Consider the following 18,580-nt stretch of genomic DNA (forward strand, 5'->3'; position numbering starts at 1 on the left):
AAATATTATCAGCCCTGCCCAGATCATCTCTGTGACACACCTTCCCCTATGGCATAGGAAAAAGAGTGAAGGTGTTCTGTAGTCCTGCCCTAGGGTGACAACACCGCTTCTCCATAGATATGAAACAGTAATGCTGGATACAATTTTCTGTAGATTTTTTTTTTTTTTTTTTTTTTTCCCTTCATATTTACCAAAATCGTATAATATGAGGTCAAACCTTAAAGTGGTTGTACAACCACTTTTACCTACAGGTTAGATTAAGGCTTACCTGTAGGTGCTCTAAATATCTCCTAAACCTCCACGGTTTAGGAAATAGTTAAAAAGATACGGGCGCACTTTAGAAATGGCGATCGTGCCATTTCTAAAGGAGAGAGCGTGCCATGACTGGCAGCTCCCGCCGCGATACCTGGAAGGAAAATGGACGCTTTGTGGAACGGGGGACAGGCAGGCCCTTGCACTACATAGTTTTGTTAAATCTAAAGGAAAGGGGTCTTATTGAGCATTGTAACCTTAGGGCAGGAAGTATGTTACTGGCAGAATGACCAGTAAATTGTAAGAAGAAAATTCAAAAGATTCTAAAAAGTATATAAAAATAAAATTGCGTTTTTTTTTTTTTTTTTATATAAAAAAGAAAAAGGGGCTCATTCACACAGATTCTGACCCATACAGTGTGAATGAGCTGTTTCTTCATGCTTCTGGAGCTGCTTGTTACTCCATTGGGACATGGGCTATACGAACACAGCCGTAGGTCCTAATTTGACAGGTGTGCAGCGCTGGTAATTAGCCCTGAATACACAATGGGGTTGTTTTAGTATAACTGAAGAGTGCAAAATGCAGCTGTGCATAGAAACCAATCGGCTTCCAGGTTTTATTGTCAAAGCTTAATTGAACAAGCTGAAGTTAAAAGCTGATTGGCTTCCATGCACAGCTGCACCAGATCTTGCATTCCTTAGTTTTAGTAAATCAATCCCATTTGTTTGTGTCCAGGGGCCGTACACCTGAACACACACGCCTGTTGAATGAGGGCCTGGAGTTGTGTTTATGCAGCTGCTGCATCCCAATAGCATAACATAGGCTACCTGCACACAACTCCAGCCACATAAAAAATAAATTTGCACTATACATGTGAATAAGCCCCAACACCTCTTTCACCCACGCATCCTTATGCCGCGTACACATGATAATTTTTCAGCATGAAAAAAACGAAGTTTTCCCAACTTCATCGTTAAAACAACGTTGCCTACACACCATCGTTTTTAAAAAATTATCTAGCGAAGCGCGGTGACATACAACACGTACAACGGCACTATAAAGGGGAAGTTTCATTCGCCTTTGGGCTGCTTGAGCTCATTCCGTGTTAGTAAGACGATTTGCGCTTTTTTGTCTGTTACAGCGTGATGAATGTGCTTACTCCATTATGAACGGTAGTTTTACCAGAACGAGCGCTCCCATCTCATAACTTGCTTCTGAGCATGCGCGGGTATTTTACGTTGTTTTAGCCCACACACAATCTTTTTTTACAACCCGAAAAACGACATTGTTTAAAACAACGTTTAAAAATGCAGCATGTTCGAATTTTTTTTTTCTTGTCGTTTTTCAGAACCTGAAAAATGATGTGTAGCCCACACACGATCATTTTAAATGACGTTTTTGAAAAACAACGTTCTCTTCATGCCGAATAATGATCGTGTGTACGCGGGATCACAGTTGTATCTTTTAGATTGAGCAGGGACTGTGTAAGTGTTTGTATTCACTAATGATTTTGTGTGTTTTTAGCAGAAATATATATATATGCAATTCAGCTTTGATTCTGGAATTTGTGCATTATAATATAACAAAATAAATAAAAATCTGATATAAAGGGAGCCTTCAAGCTGCCCAGTACAGTTTCATTCAAACTTTCAGTTAGAGAGCGACGTTCTGAAGGTAAACAGCTTTTGCTGTGGTCTCTCTTTACAAAGCTCATAATGAAATGCACAGGTAGGGTAATGGGTAGAGTGTCATGTATACAATGTTTCTGGCGAAAATATTGTTTTTATTATAATAAAAAATCAGTTTAAAAGTATAGCATTTTAAACACAAATTTAAGATCAGGCTAATGTGAATACAAATGCAAAATCGGATTCAACTTTTTAGTGTGGCTGAAAGAGGATAGTCACAGACTGAAATACGGCAGCAGGCTCTGTGGAAAGGAGATACTTTAATGTAAAAAATATATCATTTTAAGATCAAGCGTTTTTTATAAATTTTCCTATAGTTGGCTAAAAATCAGCAACTGCTCTCCCCCTTTTTTCTGCTGCACTGATCTGACCCAGTAATGATCAACTTGTGTAAGCTTGTACAAGACACAATGATTGATGTGTGTTCACTGATTTGTGCAGTGGACTCTTCAAATGATATGTGTCTGTGAATGATGGTTTTAGTCTGCTGTGTAATCCTGCCTGAATAAGTCTTAGTTATCGCCACATTAATGGAAAAAAAACCTTGGACCGCAACTGACTGATTGCTTCCAGATGAGACACACACATAGAACTTCTGTCGGATGTGTGCACTCCTGACCATCCTTCTGCTGAGGTCAAATGCCCACAAATGACATAGGCAAACCCAGCGACAGACTAGCGGAAACATGTTGTTTTTTGTAAAAAGTGCACATTTTTTTTTTTTAAATTGCATATCTTGTCCACTACACTGACCTTGTAGTGGACAAGATATGCAATTAAAAAAAAAATATGGGATTCAGACAGTTTTTTTTTTTTTTTTTTACATTTCAATTAAAAAATGTCAGTACCACAAGACCACCAATGAGCTGTCATTCTTTGGTGCCCTGATTACTCATGACTACAATTGTTTTTTGGGATAACTGAAGCTACACAGGACACATACATGTTACTTAAACAAAGGCTGTTTAAAGTGGAAACCACCTAAGCCAGGGATCCTCAAACTACGGCCCTCCAGCTGTTGTAGAACTACACATCCCATTTAGACATGACTAGGCATGATGGAAATTGTAGTTCCTGAACAACTGGAGGGCCGTAGTTTGAAGACCCCTGTTCTAAGCTCTGCAAACAGAGCTCTAAATCATGTGCATGCGTACAACTCCTTTAAAGCTGAACTCCAGGCAAACCGATAAACATTTATTGTAGTTTCACCTGCTAGATTCCTGTCAGTCCAATTTTGAAATATAAAGTAGTTGTAATCCTAAAAAAAAAAAATATCTTATCCCTTGAAGGCAAGAAAGATAGCACAGTGATTTTGCCATGTAAATTGTCCCTTTCAATGTTGAACAATACCTGGTTGCTCCCACCTGTTCCTATGTTTCTCTGTGTGTACTGTCCACTCTTATGGCTGCTAATCCCTGATGGCATGGTCAGTTTACCTGCCTCATCCATCCTGAGCTATTCAGGGTCTCTGCATCTCCCCTCTCCCTCTCTCCTTGGCATTTTCATAGTCTGTGTGTGAACTCAATCTCCTCTCCGCCCCTCCCCTCTCCTTCTGCCCTTACTAAATACTATGTGGCAGCTGCTCCTCCCCCTTGGTAAAGTGCTTGTAAAGTAATGTGTTACAGTATATACTTTTAGCCTCGGTTTCAGGAACACATTAAATACAATGTGTGTGTGTGTGTGTATATAATATATCAATTATAATTTTTATTATAAAGCTAAATGCCATCTTTGCCTAGCTTTTCTGTGTGATCTCAGCCCCTCCCACTATACTAATTGGATCAAGGAGAGCAGGGGAAGGACTTGTGACCACACTGCAGAGCTGGTCAAAGAAGGTATTTAGCTTTATCGGAAAAAATAAATAAAAAAAACGCACACACTGCGTTTAATATGTTCCTAAAGCAGAGAGGATAAAATAATCTAATGGATGTGACTATACAACCACTTAAGGCTGGCCAATGAAAGTTGGAATTTTGGCCAGTTCAGCAGGGACCACCAAAGATTCGAACCATCCATGGTTAGGCTGATTGTCCCCAAGTCAATCCATTGATCAACTTGGGTGTGGCCAGCATGTAGGATCCGTACACACCATTAATGCCAGCAGCTATAGCCGCTAGCAATAACCACTGTATTTTCCCACAGGGATGGATACCTGTGCACCCCACCCGCCAGAAGAATACAATGGCTCCACAGGAAGGATTCTCACCATCAACACTGACTGTATTGATTGGTGAATAGAGCAATCTGTGCTTGCAGGAAAGAAAATTGCATAATCTATGGCCTGCCTTATACAGCATGGCTAAATCACACAGCCTTTGTCTGGCAGGGAGGATACCCGTTTTTTTTCTCTGATGCAGTTCGGTAACACTTCAGGTCTTTCCCCCACCCAGAGCCTCTGGCTGGACAATGAAAGAAACAGAAAACTGAGGAGTTTATCTCTGTCACTCTGCTTTTTACTCCTATCGGCATGTTCATTGCTCGCGCATTAGCACTACAGCACAACTGATTGTCTTTTGTGGGGTCTGCCTCTCCAAGTCTGAGTTCTACTGTACAGGGACTGCAAGTGGCTGATACAAAGTTTTATTTACTGTATTTATTGGCGTATAACACTCACTTTTTTACCCTAAAAATAGACAGTAAAGGGGGCTGTGTAAAGATTTTTTCCTGAAACTTCCCTCTTAAAGTTAGGGTGCGCGTTATACGCTGATAAATACGGTAGTTACTAACACTGCTTGCGTCATGCCATACATGTAGGTAAGCTTTACTGCCTACAGAGTCTGTTGTATCTGCCAGAAGTTGAACTTTAATCGGGCAAAAAGTTGATGTCATTATTTCCATGGCAAATCAGGGCTGGCTTTAACAATTTGTAAATTACCCAGCAACCTCCTATAAAGGAACTTTACAGGGTATTTAATGTCTTTGACAGTTGTCATTTCCTTTACAACAGCATTGGAACACCTGCTTTACGGTGTTCATACTGACACCTTTTAAAGCAAATATCTATAAAAGAGTGTATCAAAGTGCAAACATTACTTAACACTTCTTTTCCTCTGTTTTATGTCTCAAAATACTTCGCTGCTTAGCATGACTGGTGTAGCTGCAGAGGGCTTTGTTTTTTCTTTTTTTTATAGTGTAGCTTACTATAAATTTATGTTTTGTACTAGGGATGTGCAGTGAAGTCAGCTGGCTAGTATCAGAGCCAGATACACACAGGTTACATACGCCGCAAATGTTGGAGTGAGAGCAATTATTCTAGCACTAGATATATATTGTTTTTAAGGTAATTTTCAGAAACTGTACACGGTTGGCTTAATGGACAAATTACTGACCATTAAAATTAAAACTTCAAACCAGTAATTTCACAGCAAATGTATAAATATTAAATGACTGTCATGTAACATAATATAAGATATAGCTTGATTAAAACAGTACTTTTTCAGCAGGCAGCAGATTCTCATTCTCCCTCTTAACTGTGTGAAGAAAACATGGGATTGTGGGTAAATCTTATACACATAATCACATGTTGTTTCTTCCTTGTAGTTGGAAGGCTGGAAGGGAGCATTTTCCCTTTAGACACATGCCCCTTCTATGACACTGTAGTGAGAGGCATGCCTCCACTGCAGCATTTTTATTGGACAGCTGGGGCTAATGGTACCTTACCATTGGTCCAAGACTCCAAGCTGTCCATTGAGCTCCGTGCCTCTGACAAAAAGTGAGGAGAGGCACTATGAGCTCAACCTCTGCTGCAAACTGTGTGTGTCAGCTTGTATTTAAACTGGCATCTCTGTTTAACCAGTCAATACAGGGCATTTTCACCCCCTTTCTGCCCAGAAAAATTTTCAGCGCTGTAACATTTTGAATGACAATTGCCTGGTCATGCAACACTGTACCCACATGAAATTCATTTTTTTTCCCACAATTGGAGCTCTCTTTTGGTGAAATTTGATCACCTATGTGGGTTTTTTCTTTGCGCTATAAAAACAAGAGCGTCACTTTTGGAAAAAAAAAAACACAATTATGTTTTTTACTCTTTGCTATTTATAATAGCAAAAAGTAAAAAAAATATATAAATATCCTACAAAAAAATCTAAATATCCCCAATTTTTTTAAAACAATTTTTTTTCTCAGTTTAGGCCGATATGTATTCATATTTTTGGTAAAAAAAAATCGCAATAAGCGTATATTGATTGGTTTGTGCAAAAGTTATAGCACCTACAAAATTGGTTATTGATGTATGGCATTTATTATTATTATTATTTTTTATTTATTTTTACTATTAATTGCGGTGATCTATGATTTTTTTTATCAAGATTGTGGCAGAAATATCGGAGACACTTTTGACACTATTGTGGGACCATTGACACTTATACAGCAATCAATTCTATAAATATGCACTGGTTACTGTGTAAATGTCACTGGCAGGGAAGTGGTTACCACTAGGGGGCGCTCAAGGGGTTAAATGTGTTACCTAGGGAGTCATTCCAACTGTGGGGGATTGGGACTGACTAGGGGAGGAGACCGATCTGTGTTCCTATATACTAGGAACACATGATCTGTCTCCTCTCCCCTGACAGGACGTGGATCTGTGTGTTTTACACACACAGATACACGTTCCTTCTCTGTCACAAGCGATCGTGGGTGCTGGGCACACGCATTGGTTCTCTGTGACACAGCCATGCGCGCCCAATACCGCCGGGAAGCAGAATACGTTGAATGACGCCTACCCAGAATGGGAGATCCTATCTGTGGACGTCAGATGACTATGGGCAGGGAAGGAAGTGGTTAAGTGGGTCGATCATCGAAGTTCAATTTTTTTTTTTTTATGTTCATGGATGTCTCCCCTGACCGCACATCCCTGTTTTTTTGTACTGCACATTATTTACTAACCTGTAGTCTGCATTTTTTTTTCTTCTCTACAGGTTCAGCTAAACTACTTTGGAAATTATGTTCCTGATTTGTGGACACCTGAAATCAAATGTCGAAATTGTGATTTAGACACCATTGATTTATCAACAGTTGATGTGAGTATGATATTTTCTATACAGATCGCTCAACATGAGCCTAGGCTCACTTAATCCTTCAATTTTTGAGTATACAACCACAACACCCTCAGTAACTGAAGCAGACTGTACAAGTATGTCCTGGATTCCCTTAAATAGGCATCGCTGTTTCCTTATAAATGATAACATTGTTCATTGTGCCTTGATAGTTTCTTGCTCTACAATAATCCCTATTGTAACTGCAAGTTCTTCCTGGAGCAGATCTGCTTTCGGCCAGGTTTCTTAACTGCTGCCATTTGTGCCAGCCAGGTGTTCTCTGATGCCATGACGGCTTCTATTGCTAACAAGCTTTCCATAATGTTTACAGTACAGATAGGACTGCCAGTCTGCATTTTAAACAGTGACTGTAAACTATCAGTGACTCTACACGCCTGCATTGACAAATCAAAACTTTTTTCAAAGATTGTATTTTATAATTAAAGTTCTTGTGCTCCTCCATGGGCACAGCCTCCCAAGGTCTGGCTAATCAGCCAGTATATTTTTTTTTTTGGCAGGGAATCACGAAAAATGCAACAGGGAGCTTGATCTTTGTAAATAAATTGTAAAACAACCAAACCATTTTAGTGTGATCCATTTTTTTTTTCTTCTGCAGTTTACAGGATTGTGTCTTCTGTGTGCATCATCTTCCCAGAAATAGATACTGACTTTCGTTAATGTCCTAACATAGATGGTGCCAAACATCTAGCAAACAATTTGGATGCTTGCAATTCTTGGGTGAAGTAATTGGGGGGGGGGGGGAGCCATTATACTACTCCCATGAATTTTCCAAAATCTGAAGAGTCACACCTACATCTTCAGATCCAAAGAATTTTTTCAGTAAAAATCATAGAAACAACATACCATACAATGCATTTCAGAGATGCAATATAATATTTTTTGGAAGATTCTTGTAAGAAAAGGGTAATAAAAAGATACCCGATAAGTAGATTTCCAAGAAAAAAGAAACTTGACCTAATTGGAAGGTGTTGGCGAGCTGGTCTCTTGAGAAGTAGCAGAACATTTATATTACTAATAATAATCAGATGGCTCATTGTTGGTGTGTAGTTCATGGTTGGTGAATAGTCTTGCCCCCTTGCAGAACATAAGTATTTTTTTTTTTTTTTGCTTCCTACGTAAAGTGATTGTAAAGCCTCTTCTTCTTTTATTTATTTTTTATTAAAATAAAAAAGATATTATATTTTCTGTGCTGTTTAATGGTATTGCAAAGAGCAGTCCTTTACCTTCTCTTTTAGAGTTCCCCACCATCGCTCTCTGCATCTGCTCTGTTCCAAGTGCCCCCTCGGCAAGCTAGCATCTGATGGGGCATCTGTTCCCAAGCTGAGCTGTGTGTGTCAGCATCCCGCTCCCTCCTCAAATAAATAATACTTTAATAATACTATCCCGATTGCCGTTTTGTCCTTTAGGATGCTGTTTTAGCAGCATAGGCAATACTTTGACCCCTGCGGGTTTTGGTCTGCTAGTTTTTGTTGTACTTGGTTCCTTTTGATGTAAAATCTTCGCCATCGGGTTCAGTCCAAACCTAGATTGGGATTTAACTTTTCTGTTGAGACGAATGCCTGAACTCCACCCCCCCCGGCCCCTGTTTGATGGGTGCCAAAAATCATATATAGAAGCAGTATTTCTATCTCTTTTTATAGATGACCGCATCCTTCTTTCAGTATTGCTAAGGATGCCACAGGTGCTTGCACTTGCTACATCCCGAGAAACCACTAATGTCACCAGAAATCCCTGTCACCTAAAAAGGCAGGGATAGCATTGCCTTCACTGCCCAAATTTGGCCACTGGCCACATTTAGGTAATGGCAGTGCCGAAATATGCCATGGCCATATTTGGTCAGTAATATCAGTAACCTGCATCCCAACCCTGTCCTTTTATAAACTGATGACAATTAAAGGAGCTGTTACCTGGCTGGGAGTACCATTTGGGATGGGTGCGCCAGGTCATCTGTGGGTTTTTCTTCAGCGAGTTGGTGGGTATTGTGATTGATGATGGATTTACAAAGGGACAGTTTTTTGGGATTTGTTTTGGTAAAGAACATGTCAAACATTTTGGTGTCTTTATTTATAGTTTACATTGTTGGTTATTTTTTATTTAAATGGGTGCTATGTTCCCCATTCACATGTAGGGTGGTATCTAAGGGATCCCTTTTTATCAATGGTGGCCTCCAAATTCCAAGTCCTTTACCTGCGGACCCCCTCCACCATCAGCCAGGGTTGTGGGGAAGAGGCTTTTGTCCTTATCAATATGGGGACAAGGTGCTTTGCCAGGAGGAGACCTATGGTGGAATGGGACCTGGTATGGTTTGTGGGAAGGTACCTGCTGATGGTCCCCTCTCCTTTCCTGGTCATCCAGGCTGCATGCTACATGCTCATGGTATCCTCTTTTTTTCATGAGGGTCTGGTATGCATTTTTGGCATTGGTCTATGTGCAATTATTTTTACTCTACTGTAGGATGTGCCATTTGCCAGAAATTGTAAACCCTTTTTTCCTTTTGTAAATGTCAGTGCTGCTGCAGCACTTCACAAGCAGGATTGGGGAAACCCCCAAGCATGTTATTTAAAGGAATTGAGCATTCTTAACATGTCACTGTTAGTATTTATAAATCACTGCTCCTGGTCAAATCGAATATTATTATTTTTTCCCAGTGCAGTGCCCACCCTATGTCTTCTTCTTCTTTTGTTTTATATGCCTGCTTATAGGCCAGAAAATTGCCTTTTTTTTTTTTTTTTATTTGACGGACAGACCTGCCTCCTGTTGATTTAAATGGGATTCAGATTTGGCATCCAAAATTCTTTGAAGTGTTCTGAGCTCTATACAAATCGAACTTAGGACAGTAAAGCATATCCCTAGTTCTTCACATTAAAACATGTCATTCTCCACAGAATATCTATGATATGCATTCATCACTGTATCAGGTATGTCATTCTCAACAGAGCTACCAATTATATTTTTTTTAGAGGGGAAGTTATATGGAGTGCATTACATAACCTGTGAAGTAATCGCACTGGGCACCATTTATTCAGAGCCATTTTCAGCATTTCTATGTTTTGAAAGAAAATAGATGTCATCCAGTTTATATAACCCCACCCTTAATGAAAACATAGAACTCCAGTTAAAATCCAGAAGGTCAGTTTCTGAATGAGCAGTGAATGAAGACTCAGCATGTTAAGTCTGTGGCTGTATTTTGTCATTTATAGTATTATGTCTAGAATAAACATGCTTTGACAATTCCTAATGTGGAAAAGTATGATGTGCTGGAAATAAACCTTCACAGATGTTCCACTTTCTCCCTCGGTCATACTGTTGTTTTTTTGGGGAATATACAGTCTGGGTCTCGCCTTGTATTAAGTTGTTTTGTATTTCACAGTGTTCACTTCTTGGTTTCCTGTCACATAGTTCTGGAGACATGGCTTACGTGTCTGATTTTAATTTGGTCCTGTCAGTTACTTCTGGGCTTATAAAATGACATAGGAGAACCATATAAATCTCAGATTAAAACGGAACGGGAGCCGTTCTGAATAAAAAAACAATACAATTTGGCACAACGGATTTCCCTTCTGGCACAAGCGTGAATGGTTTGAACCATGAAAGATAAGTGTGTTTATGTTTAGATATTGATTATATGTGTCACTTTGGAAGACTGTTTCCAGACTGGTAAACAAAAGGAAAACAACTGTATCCGAATCTGTGATTTGCTTTGGATGGCTGACAAATGGGAACAGTAAATTACAGCACGGGCTTGATATAAACATTGCAAAACTGAAAGAAAATCTCGGCAAGTTGAAACCAGTTTTCCGTAAAAATATAACCAAGAGCAATACGGGGGAACGCAAGGCATTTATAATGTACAAAATAAATATGTAGGTTTGTGTAACTATATTATATAAAAATTTAATTTACAGAGCAGGAAATATCCTAAAAACAAACTCCTCTTGTCTGCCTTTAATCTGTAATAAATTTAAGAGAAGAATTTAAAGTCAGAGGTGCCTGCATGCACTTTATGTTCTCTTGTGAAGAGCTATATGAATTCCTGAAGTCAGGTGTTTCCAGCTCCAAAGTTCTCCATCTAGAGTCCAAGCATGTATTTCCCTCCACATCCTTCAGTACAGTGCACAATGGCTTTCTGGTATGTAGAAAATCTGAGGGGCTTTCCATTTTCATTTGCTGTGGATCTCAGACCTAACTTGGGCAAGTAAAAAGTTGCTTTGGGTCAATCAATAAAGCTTAAAGTAGAACTATAGGCAATAGAGTAAAGGAAGGTTATGACCCCTGTCAGTTTTTTTGCCATCTGTGTCCCATTCCCGAGATTTACCTTCACTTCCTGCCCCGTAGCCAAAACAGGAAGTGAGGAGATCCCTGCAAATTAAACTGGGTTGTAAAGTCAGATTTTTTTGTATCTTAATGCATTCTATGCATTAAGACCAAATGCCTTTTGTGTGCAGCAGCCCCCCTAATACTTACCTGAGCCCCATCTCCATCCAGTGATGTTGCACAAGAGACTGACTGTCTGGGACAACCCTCCACATTGGCTAAGACAGCAGCAAAGCATCATTGGGGTAAGGCTGGGCCATGGCTCTGTGACTGAATGGACACACAGAGCTGTGGCTTGGCTCGGGTTCCCCCATATCAAGCTGCTTGAGGTGGTGGCACCCACTAGGAGGGAGGGACCAGAGAAAAGGAGGATCTGGATAGCTCTGTGCAAAACCACTGCACAGAGCAGGCAAGTATAACGTGTTTGTCTTTAACAAAAAATAAATAAAATTAGACTCTAGTATCACTTTAAAGGAATCCCTTGGGGACCCCCAGGTCACCAGAACTAGTGTCCGCAATATAAAAAATTCTGGGGACAACCCAAAATTTTGGATTTTATTTTACTTTGAATGATAACAGTAAACATGACACACAGAGAGGGGGGATCTCCCTAACTGGAGCACAGACCACAATAAAAATCTGACAGGTATTCTAATCCAATTCCACTCTATCCAAAACTAACAAAAGTTTTGCTCTTGGTTATACTTTAAAGATAAACATCTTTAAAGAAATTATATGTCATAGAAGATCACAGTATTTCTACCCTAAAAATACAGTTCAAGCTAATATAATTGGATCCGGGTAGGGATATTGAATGTGAAACAATGAGCATATTAATTTTGTACTGTAACTTCCTATGAATGTATCCATCCGTACATAATATCTTACTTGGCTCCATATGGCATTAATAACTGTTTCTGCAGCTCCGTAATTGGTACATTTCTTGTACAATTTAGACAAGTCTTATTCATTTTGTTCCAAATTATTTTTTTAAACTCACTCATTTAAAAAAAAAAATGCGTCAATTCGAAAATATTTGAATCGACCAAAACCTGTTTAACAAATTATTCCGAAATTCGAAAATCTGAAAATCGAAAATTTGGAAATTCAAAAATTAGAAGATCTGAAAAAAAGAATGAAAATTTAGAAAACCTGAAAGTCTGAAATAACTAATAACTATTAAATTATAGGTATTGGAATTTCCTTTCAAATTTGTCTGTCGGTGAACGTGATGAATACGAATATATCCGAAGTTAAGAATAATCCGAAATAACGAATGCCAAATTTAAACAAATGGAACGTAACACATTTAATAAAAATAAAAAATATATATTTATCCTTAATTTGTAACGTTCAATTCATTAAAATAGGGTATTCGTTATTGTCGATAACATCTGATAAATTCATATTTGTTACGTTCAACAGCCAAATTTAAAGGGAAATTCCAATACATATAATTTAATAGTAATCACTATTGGTGATTTGGGGGTTTCGTTCTTTGGGGGTTTCGTTCTTTGGGGGTTTCGTTCTTTGGGGGTTTCGTTCTTTGGGGGTTTCGTTCTTTGGGGGTTTCGTTCTTTGGGGGTTTCGTTCTTTGGGGGTTTCGTTCTTTGGGGGTTTCGTTCTTTTTGGGGGTTTTGTTCTTTGGGTTTTCAGATTTTCGGAAATTTATTCGAAATAACGAACTTCGATCATAACGAATGACCCAAAAAATGAACGATACAAAAGCTAATACATTTTTTGGCAGTGCACATGTACGATGCATACAATTGTGCCTGATTGACCATATACAGTAAATAACTACAGGGTGCACAATGCAGTAAATTCTGTTTTATTATGAAGAGCTGTGAGCAGCGCACAAAACTGTAAGCTGCACCACATGTACTGAAAGTGTCAGTTAACCAAAACACTTTTTTAGAGGCCCCCTAAAATTGTCTGTTTTATATGTGCTGTTTGGAAGCTGTAAAATCATTATAGTATGTAGAATTCTGGTGATTCTTTCAGTTTGTACTTCCTTAATTCTGGTGAAAGCACTTAGCAGACTGATCTAGCTTGTGAGTGTTACAACCCATGTGTGCATACTCCAGAAAAGCCATGCTCTGTTCTCCTCTTCCCTTGTCTTAGGCAGGACAGGGCTGCTCCAGCTAGGTGATTGACAATGGCTTCTCCAGCTGCTCCAGCTAACCTCACTGTCATAATCGGCAGTGGCTGATTGAATACCTAAACACTGATTTTCCTATCCATGCTAACAGCAAGGATTGAAGATCTCCACAGCCATCACTGCTAGAATACCTAAATTCAGCAGGAATTGCCCAAAATGTAAAGGACATGTTGACCTTTCATAACATGTTTCACCCATATTTTTTTTTTTTTATTTTTTTTTGATTGTGGCAGTAGACACGGGGAGAACTCTGGTCTGCTGTCACAGTGAGTATTGGGGGTGGTGCATTAATTACATGTTATTAATGCACCGCCCCCCGATACCCACTGTGACAGCAGTCTAGAGATCTTCTCCCAGTGTCTACTGCCAATTCAGAATGTATCTGCTTCCTCTTATGAGGTACGAGCAAGCTGATACTGACAGATTTGCATGAAAACTGCATGGCATCGGCAATCTGCTGATCACTGGTGCAATGCTTTACAGGCACCCAAAACAAAAAAAAAAAATCAATGCACATCTTTTTACCTACAAAAGGTGAACTTCTCCTTTAAAACCATGTTGCCTTGTTGCTAGGACTTTTTTTAAGACATGCCTACTGTTACTGTTCACCTCCACCTACTGCTCAGAAACAAAAAAATACATACAAAACAATTCAACACAATTTGGTTGAATTCGTTCTTATGATGATTATCGTATAAAAGTAACCTCTTCACTTTGGACATGAGACTAGCATGCACAAAAAAACTGAAGAAAACTCATCAGATAATCTGATCGTGTGTACAAGGCTTTACAGTGGGAATGTCTTGGCAACATTGTAGCAACAAGTCAGTATGTGGAGAAGCAATCATTGTGAGCATAGTCAGGCTTCATGGGGTACATAAATGGCCTACACCTTTTAGCAAGGACATTATCCAATTTTGTTTAGAAAAAATAAATAAAACATTTTTTTTTGCCTTTTTATCTGCAAAGGCATGTTTTGAACTATGCCTTTAAACTCTAGCATGTCTAGCAGATGCCAAAGCTGCTAGAAAAACTATAGTGCTTCCCACCAACCATTGTTTATACAGAGATTAACCTCTGACTGCTGCTCAATCAAACTTGGGATACATTTATTAAAGAAACTATATGGTATTGTCTTGAAGGTCCCAGGGACCATGAGCCTAAGCCTTTGTATACTCGTAAGTTTCATCTGCTGGATATTTTAAACATGCCATATTTTTGTAATGGAAACATAATCTCTTTGAATCAAACTATTCTGGCTGAATGACTTTAACCTAAACAGTAGACCGTTTCCTTCATAAGCTGAAAGTGTAAGAATTACCATCTGGAGAGTTTGTGTCTGACATGCATACAGATATAATAAACCTGTCTTTTCCAGTATTCAGTTGTTACACCATGGGCCGGGTGTGAAAGCATCTCTGGCTTGGAGGTTATTTACTCTAGCCAAAACTTTGGAATTTTTATGTAGCAATAATTTTATAAGTTGTATCAGTCACAGTGATCTCCAACACCGCCCCCAGACTCTCTTAATCACAGGCCTTAACATAAGAATATTATCTCCTACTTTTTTTTAGTGCCTTCCAAGCTGCAGCTCCAGTATGTTCTTGTGTACTCCACTGTGGTGGATTATTTATTTGAAGCAATGTTGCTCTTATTTAAAAAGGTTTGCATGTAGCCCATCCATTTGAAGTAATGTTGCCACATCTGAAAGGCATGTCTGCATGTTGCCCATCAATTGAAAGTAATGGTGCCAATGCTCTGAAAGGAATGTCCACATACTGCCCATTCATTGAAAGTAAAATGTGCATGCTTTCCAGAGTATGGGGCTGGATAGTGGATTCTGATGAGGCAGATTCTCTCCTATTGTAAGTCATAAGTAAATCCTAACTATAGTAAATGTTCAGATGCTGCTGAAGATGCGATTCTTCTGTAGGAACTGGCCGATATTAAAACCATGATTACAAATACAAAGAAATTCCGCGCTGCCTAAAACGGTGAGCAGCTACAAAAAACAATAGACAAATGGTATAAACAAAACATATAGAGGGTAGCGCTAAACAAATAAAAAAATACACCAAGTGATATAAACAATGTGTAGAAATAATCAATGGACACATGTCTATAACAAAAACATATGAAAAGTCTCTGGTATGCAAAAAATTGGTGAATGTTGCAAACAGTCCAATGTAGATAAAAGTGCTGGTGCTCCCACAATCTGAAATTAAACAAGTGAAGATGGCCACCAACATAGAGGCTTACCGGAAACGGTGAACTGGTGTTTTTTGTTATAGACATATGTCTATTTCTACACATTGTTGAACACAGTGTTTATATCACTTGGTGTTTATATCACTTGATGTATTTTCATTTGTTTAGCGCTACACTCTATATGTTTCGATATATTCGAACCATGTTTGGGCAGGCTGAATGTACCCAAGTTGATCGATCAGTCAACTTGGGCTCAACCAGCCTGCCAGGAGAAACATAATAGATTTGTTTGAGGGATTCCCCTGTCAACACTGACTTTGATGGGGGGAATCAAGCACATATCTTCCATGTAACCCATGGATCTATCGTCCCCCTCTCCTAACTGCCAGGTGGAGTGGACTGGCCATATGATGGGTAAGAAATGACCCAACTAGCCTCATACGAGCGATGCTATTTACATTGATTTGCTTCACCCTGAAGGCTTGCAGAGACTGCTAACAAATGGCATGCTCGTATCGATGGGACCTGCATTATAAAGTGACTAAATCATCACACCATATGTTTAATTGCGCCCAAGCACCTATGGATCTTTGCCGCATTACCGCCTGCTTTTATGCTCTATCTCCCACTGATCCTGTCGCTGTAACAATATCTGGACAATGCTTCACACAGCTGACCTACATATACATGGTCATTTATTGACCAGTTTATCAGTGATTTCTGAGTTCAAGATGTTCTATCCATGGTTGGATTGCCATTTTGACACTTCCAATTTCCAGTACATCGCAGTTAGACTTTAACGTCATATGCACTTTTTGAAGCATCTACAAAAGCTGACTCGGCATGGTTAACTGTAACATTTGCATCAAGTGTCTCGACTATGACTGTGCTTTGGTTTGGTTGCTGCTAGCTCCTGTATAGGTATAGGGTCTATAAAATAAAAAACGATAATTTCTAGAAGGTTTCCATTAAGTTGATTGCTTGCCAGCAAGTATACAGGTTAATGTCTGCTCGTGGTGTGGTATTAGAATATCATTTGGATATCAGGCTGACTGAAAATAGTTTCTCTATCGTCAGCCTGACCCATATAACTTTTGTGCACCCATTTAACTGTCCGTGCACAGATGGGAAGACAACATTTTCTAATTGTTATAGCAGCTGCTAGCAATAATCACATGTAAAATCGGACAGGCTGGTTGCATTCAGCCTGCCCATACATGGTTTGAATTGCAGTTGGTTCCTGCTCTACTAGTCAAGATTCAAAATGTCTATGGCTGTCTATAGGCCTCCCTTTTTGACGGTCTGAATACCCTTTGTTTATCAAGTTTGGAGATCCCTGTTCTAGACAGTAACTATACACTGCTGTTCACATGTACTTTGACTGAAGCATTACATGATAAAAATACATTGAACAGTCTAAATAAACCAACATAAGACTTAATAGATGTAAAGGGGGTTGTAAAGGTACAATTTTTTTTCCTTAATGGCTTCCTGTACCTCATCCTTCGATTTTGCTTTTAAATGTCCTTATTTCTTCTGAGAAATCCTCACTTCCTGTTCTTCTGTCTGTAACTACACACAGTAATGCAAGGCTTTCTCCCTGGTGTGGAGTGTCGTGCTCGACCTCCTCCCCTGGAATACAGGAGAGTCCGGACGCTCTCTACGTTGCAGATAGAGAAAGGAGCTATGTGTTAGTGGGCGTCCTGACTCTACTGTAGTCCAATGGAGGGGGCGAGCATGACACTCCACACCAGGGAGAAAGCCTTGCATTACTGTGTGTAGTTACAGACAGAAGAACAGGAAGTGAGGATTTCTCAGAAGAAATAAGGACATTTAAAAGCAAAATGGAAGGATGAGGTAAGTGAAGGAGGACTGCACTAAGGTAAAGGAAGCTATTTAGGATTTTTTTTTTACCTTTTACAAGCCCTTAAAACTACATTTATTGTGAAAATTATGAAATGGTAGATATATTATTGTAATTTTTAACTCCTTCTTTTTAAGTGACTGGTTTTATCTTTTTAGGACTATCCAGATATTACCGTTGGAATCTTTGTTGAACAGCCAACTCCTTTCCTGCCAGAGTTCTTCAGCAGACTGTTGGCACTTGACTATCCCAAAGATAAGCTATCAGTCTTTATTCATAACAGTGTAAGTATTGTAAGATGTTTAAGCATGTGTATTTCCATTTTTGTCTTGTAGTCATATTGTGCTAATGGCTTCAATATCTGTTAGCTGTTTCTCTGCATTTAATTTTTACAAGCTCTGAGCTCTTAAAAATGTATGTTAAGTTACACATGGACAGTTATAGCTTTGAAAGCTCATAAAGTTTTAGTACTTTGGAAATATCCATGTTGACTTATATCTCCATTGGATGCAATTATTCTGATTGGTTGATGGTTGTTTCATTGAATTGACCTTGAAAGATCACAGCTGAGCTGTTATTTTTAGGACCTGCATTTATATGGCTCATAATGGATGTGCAAATTTAATAAGCTATAAAAGAGGCGTATTGTGTATTTTTTTTTTACAAACTGTTTATGCAGTTGTTTAAGTTTAAAGTGAATAGATGATGTATGAGTAACATGCTAGTGGATGGACTGGCTTCTTGGTGTAACTTTTTTTTTTATATAAACTAAATGAAAATCTTGTAATGTATGTTGTACTATTAGGCCCCTTTCAGACGAGTGGCTGTTTTGCCGCAGCTAAAAGCATGCTTATGTTTTGCTGGAATTCAAGACCCCAGGCACAGCGATTAGCTGCGGTTGCGTTTAGCCGCGGCACGATATTGAACGGGGATCCGACTTGGATCCCTGCCAATACCAAGCACTGCATTTGGTATGAAACCAGACCCGTATCCGAGCGCTCCTCTGGCCCAAAGCGCCTACCCTCCATGTTGAGGG

General features: G+C 39.1%; 1 protein-coding gene across 2 annotated transcripts in view; it reads left to right on the forward strand.

Moving 5' to 3' along the window:
- The window catches only part of PLOD2 (procollagen-lysine,2-oxoglutarate 5-dioxygenase 2), a 175,869-nt gene that overhangs the window by 119,949 nt on the left and 37,340 nt on the right, over window positions 1-18,580 (forward strand). For both annotated transcript variants that reach the window (XM_040349105.1, XM_040349106.1), the window contains exons 8-9: window positions 6,860-6,961; window positions 17,703-17,828. In XM_040349105.1, coding sequence (XP_040205039.1) covers window positions 6,860-6,961; window positions 17,703-17,828 — 228 coding nt within the window. The remainder of the gene's footprint in view (window positions 1-6,859; window positions 6,962-17,702; window positions 17,829-18,580) is intronic.

The sequence above is a fragment of the Rana temporaria genome, chromosome 4, assembly GCF_905171775.1.
Source record: "Rana temporaria chromosome 4, aRanTem1.1, whole genome shotgun sequence".
In the NCBI taxonomy this organism is placed as follows: Eukaryota; Metazoa; Chordata; class Amphibia; order Anura; family Ranidae; genus Rana; species Rana temporaria.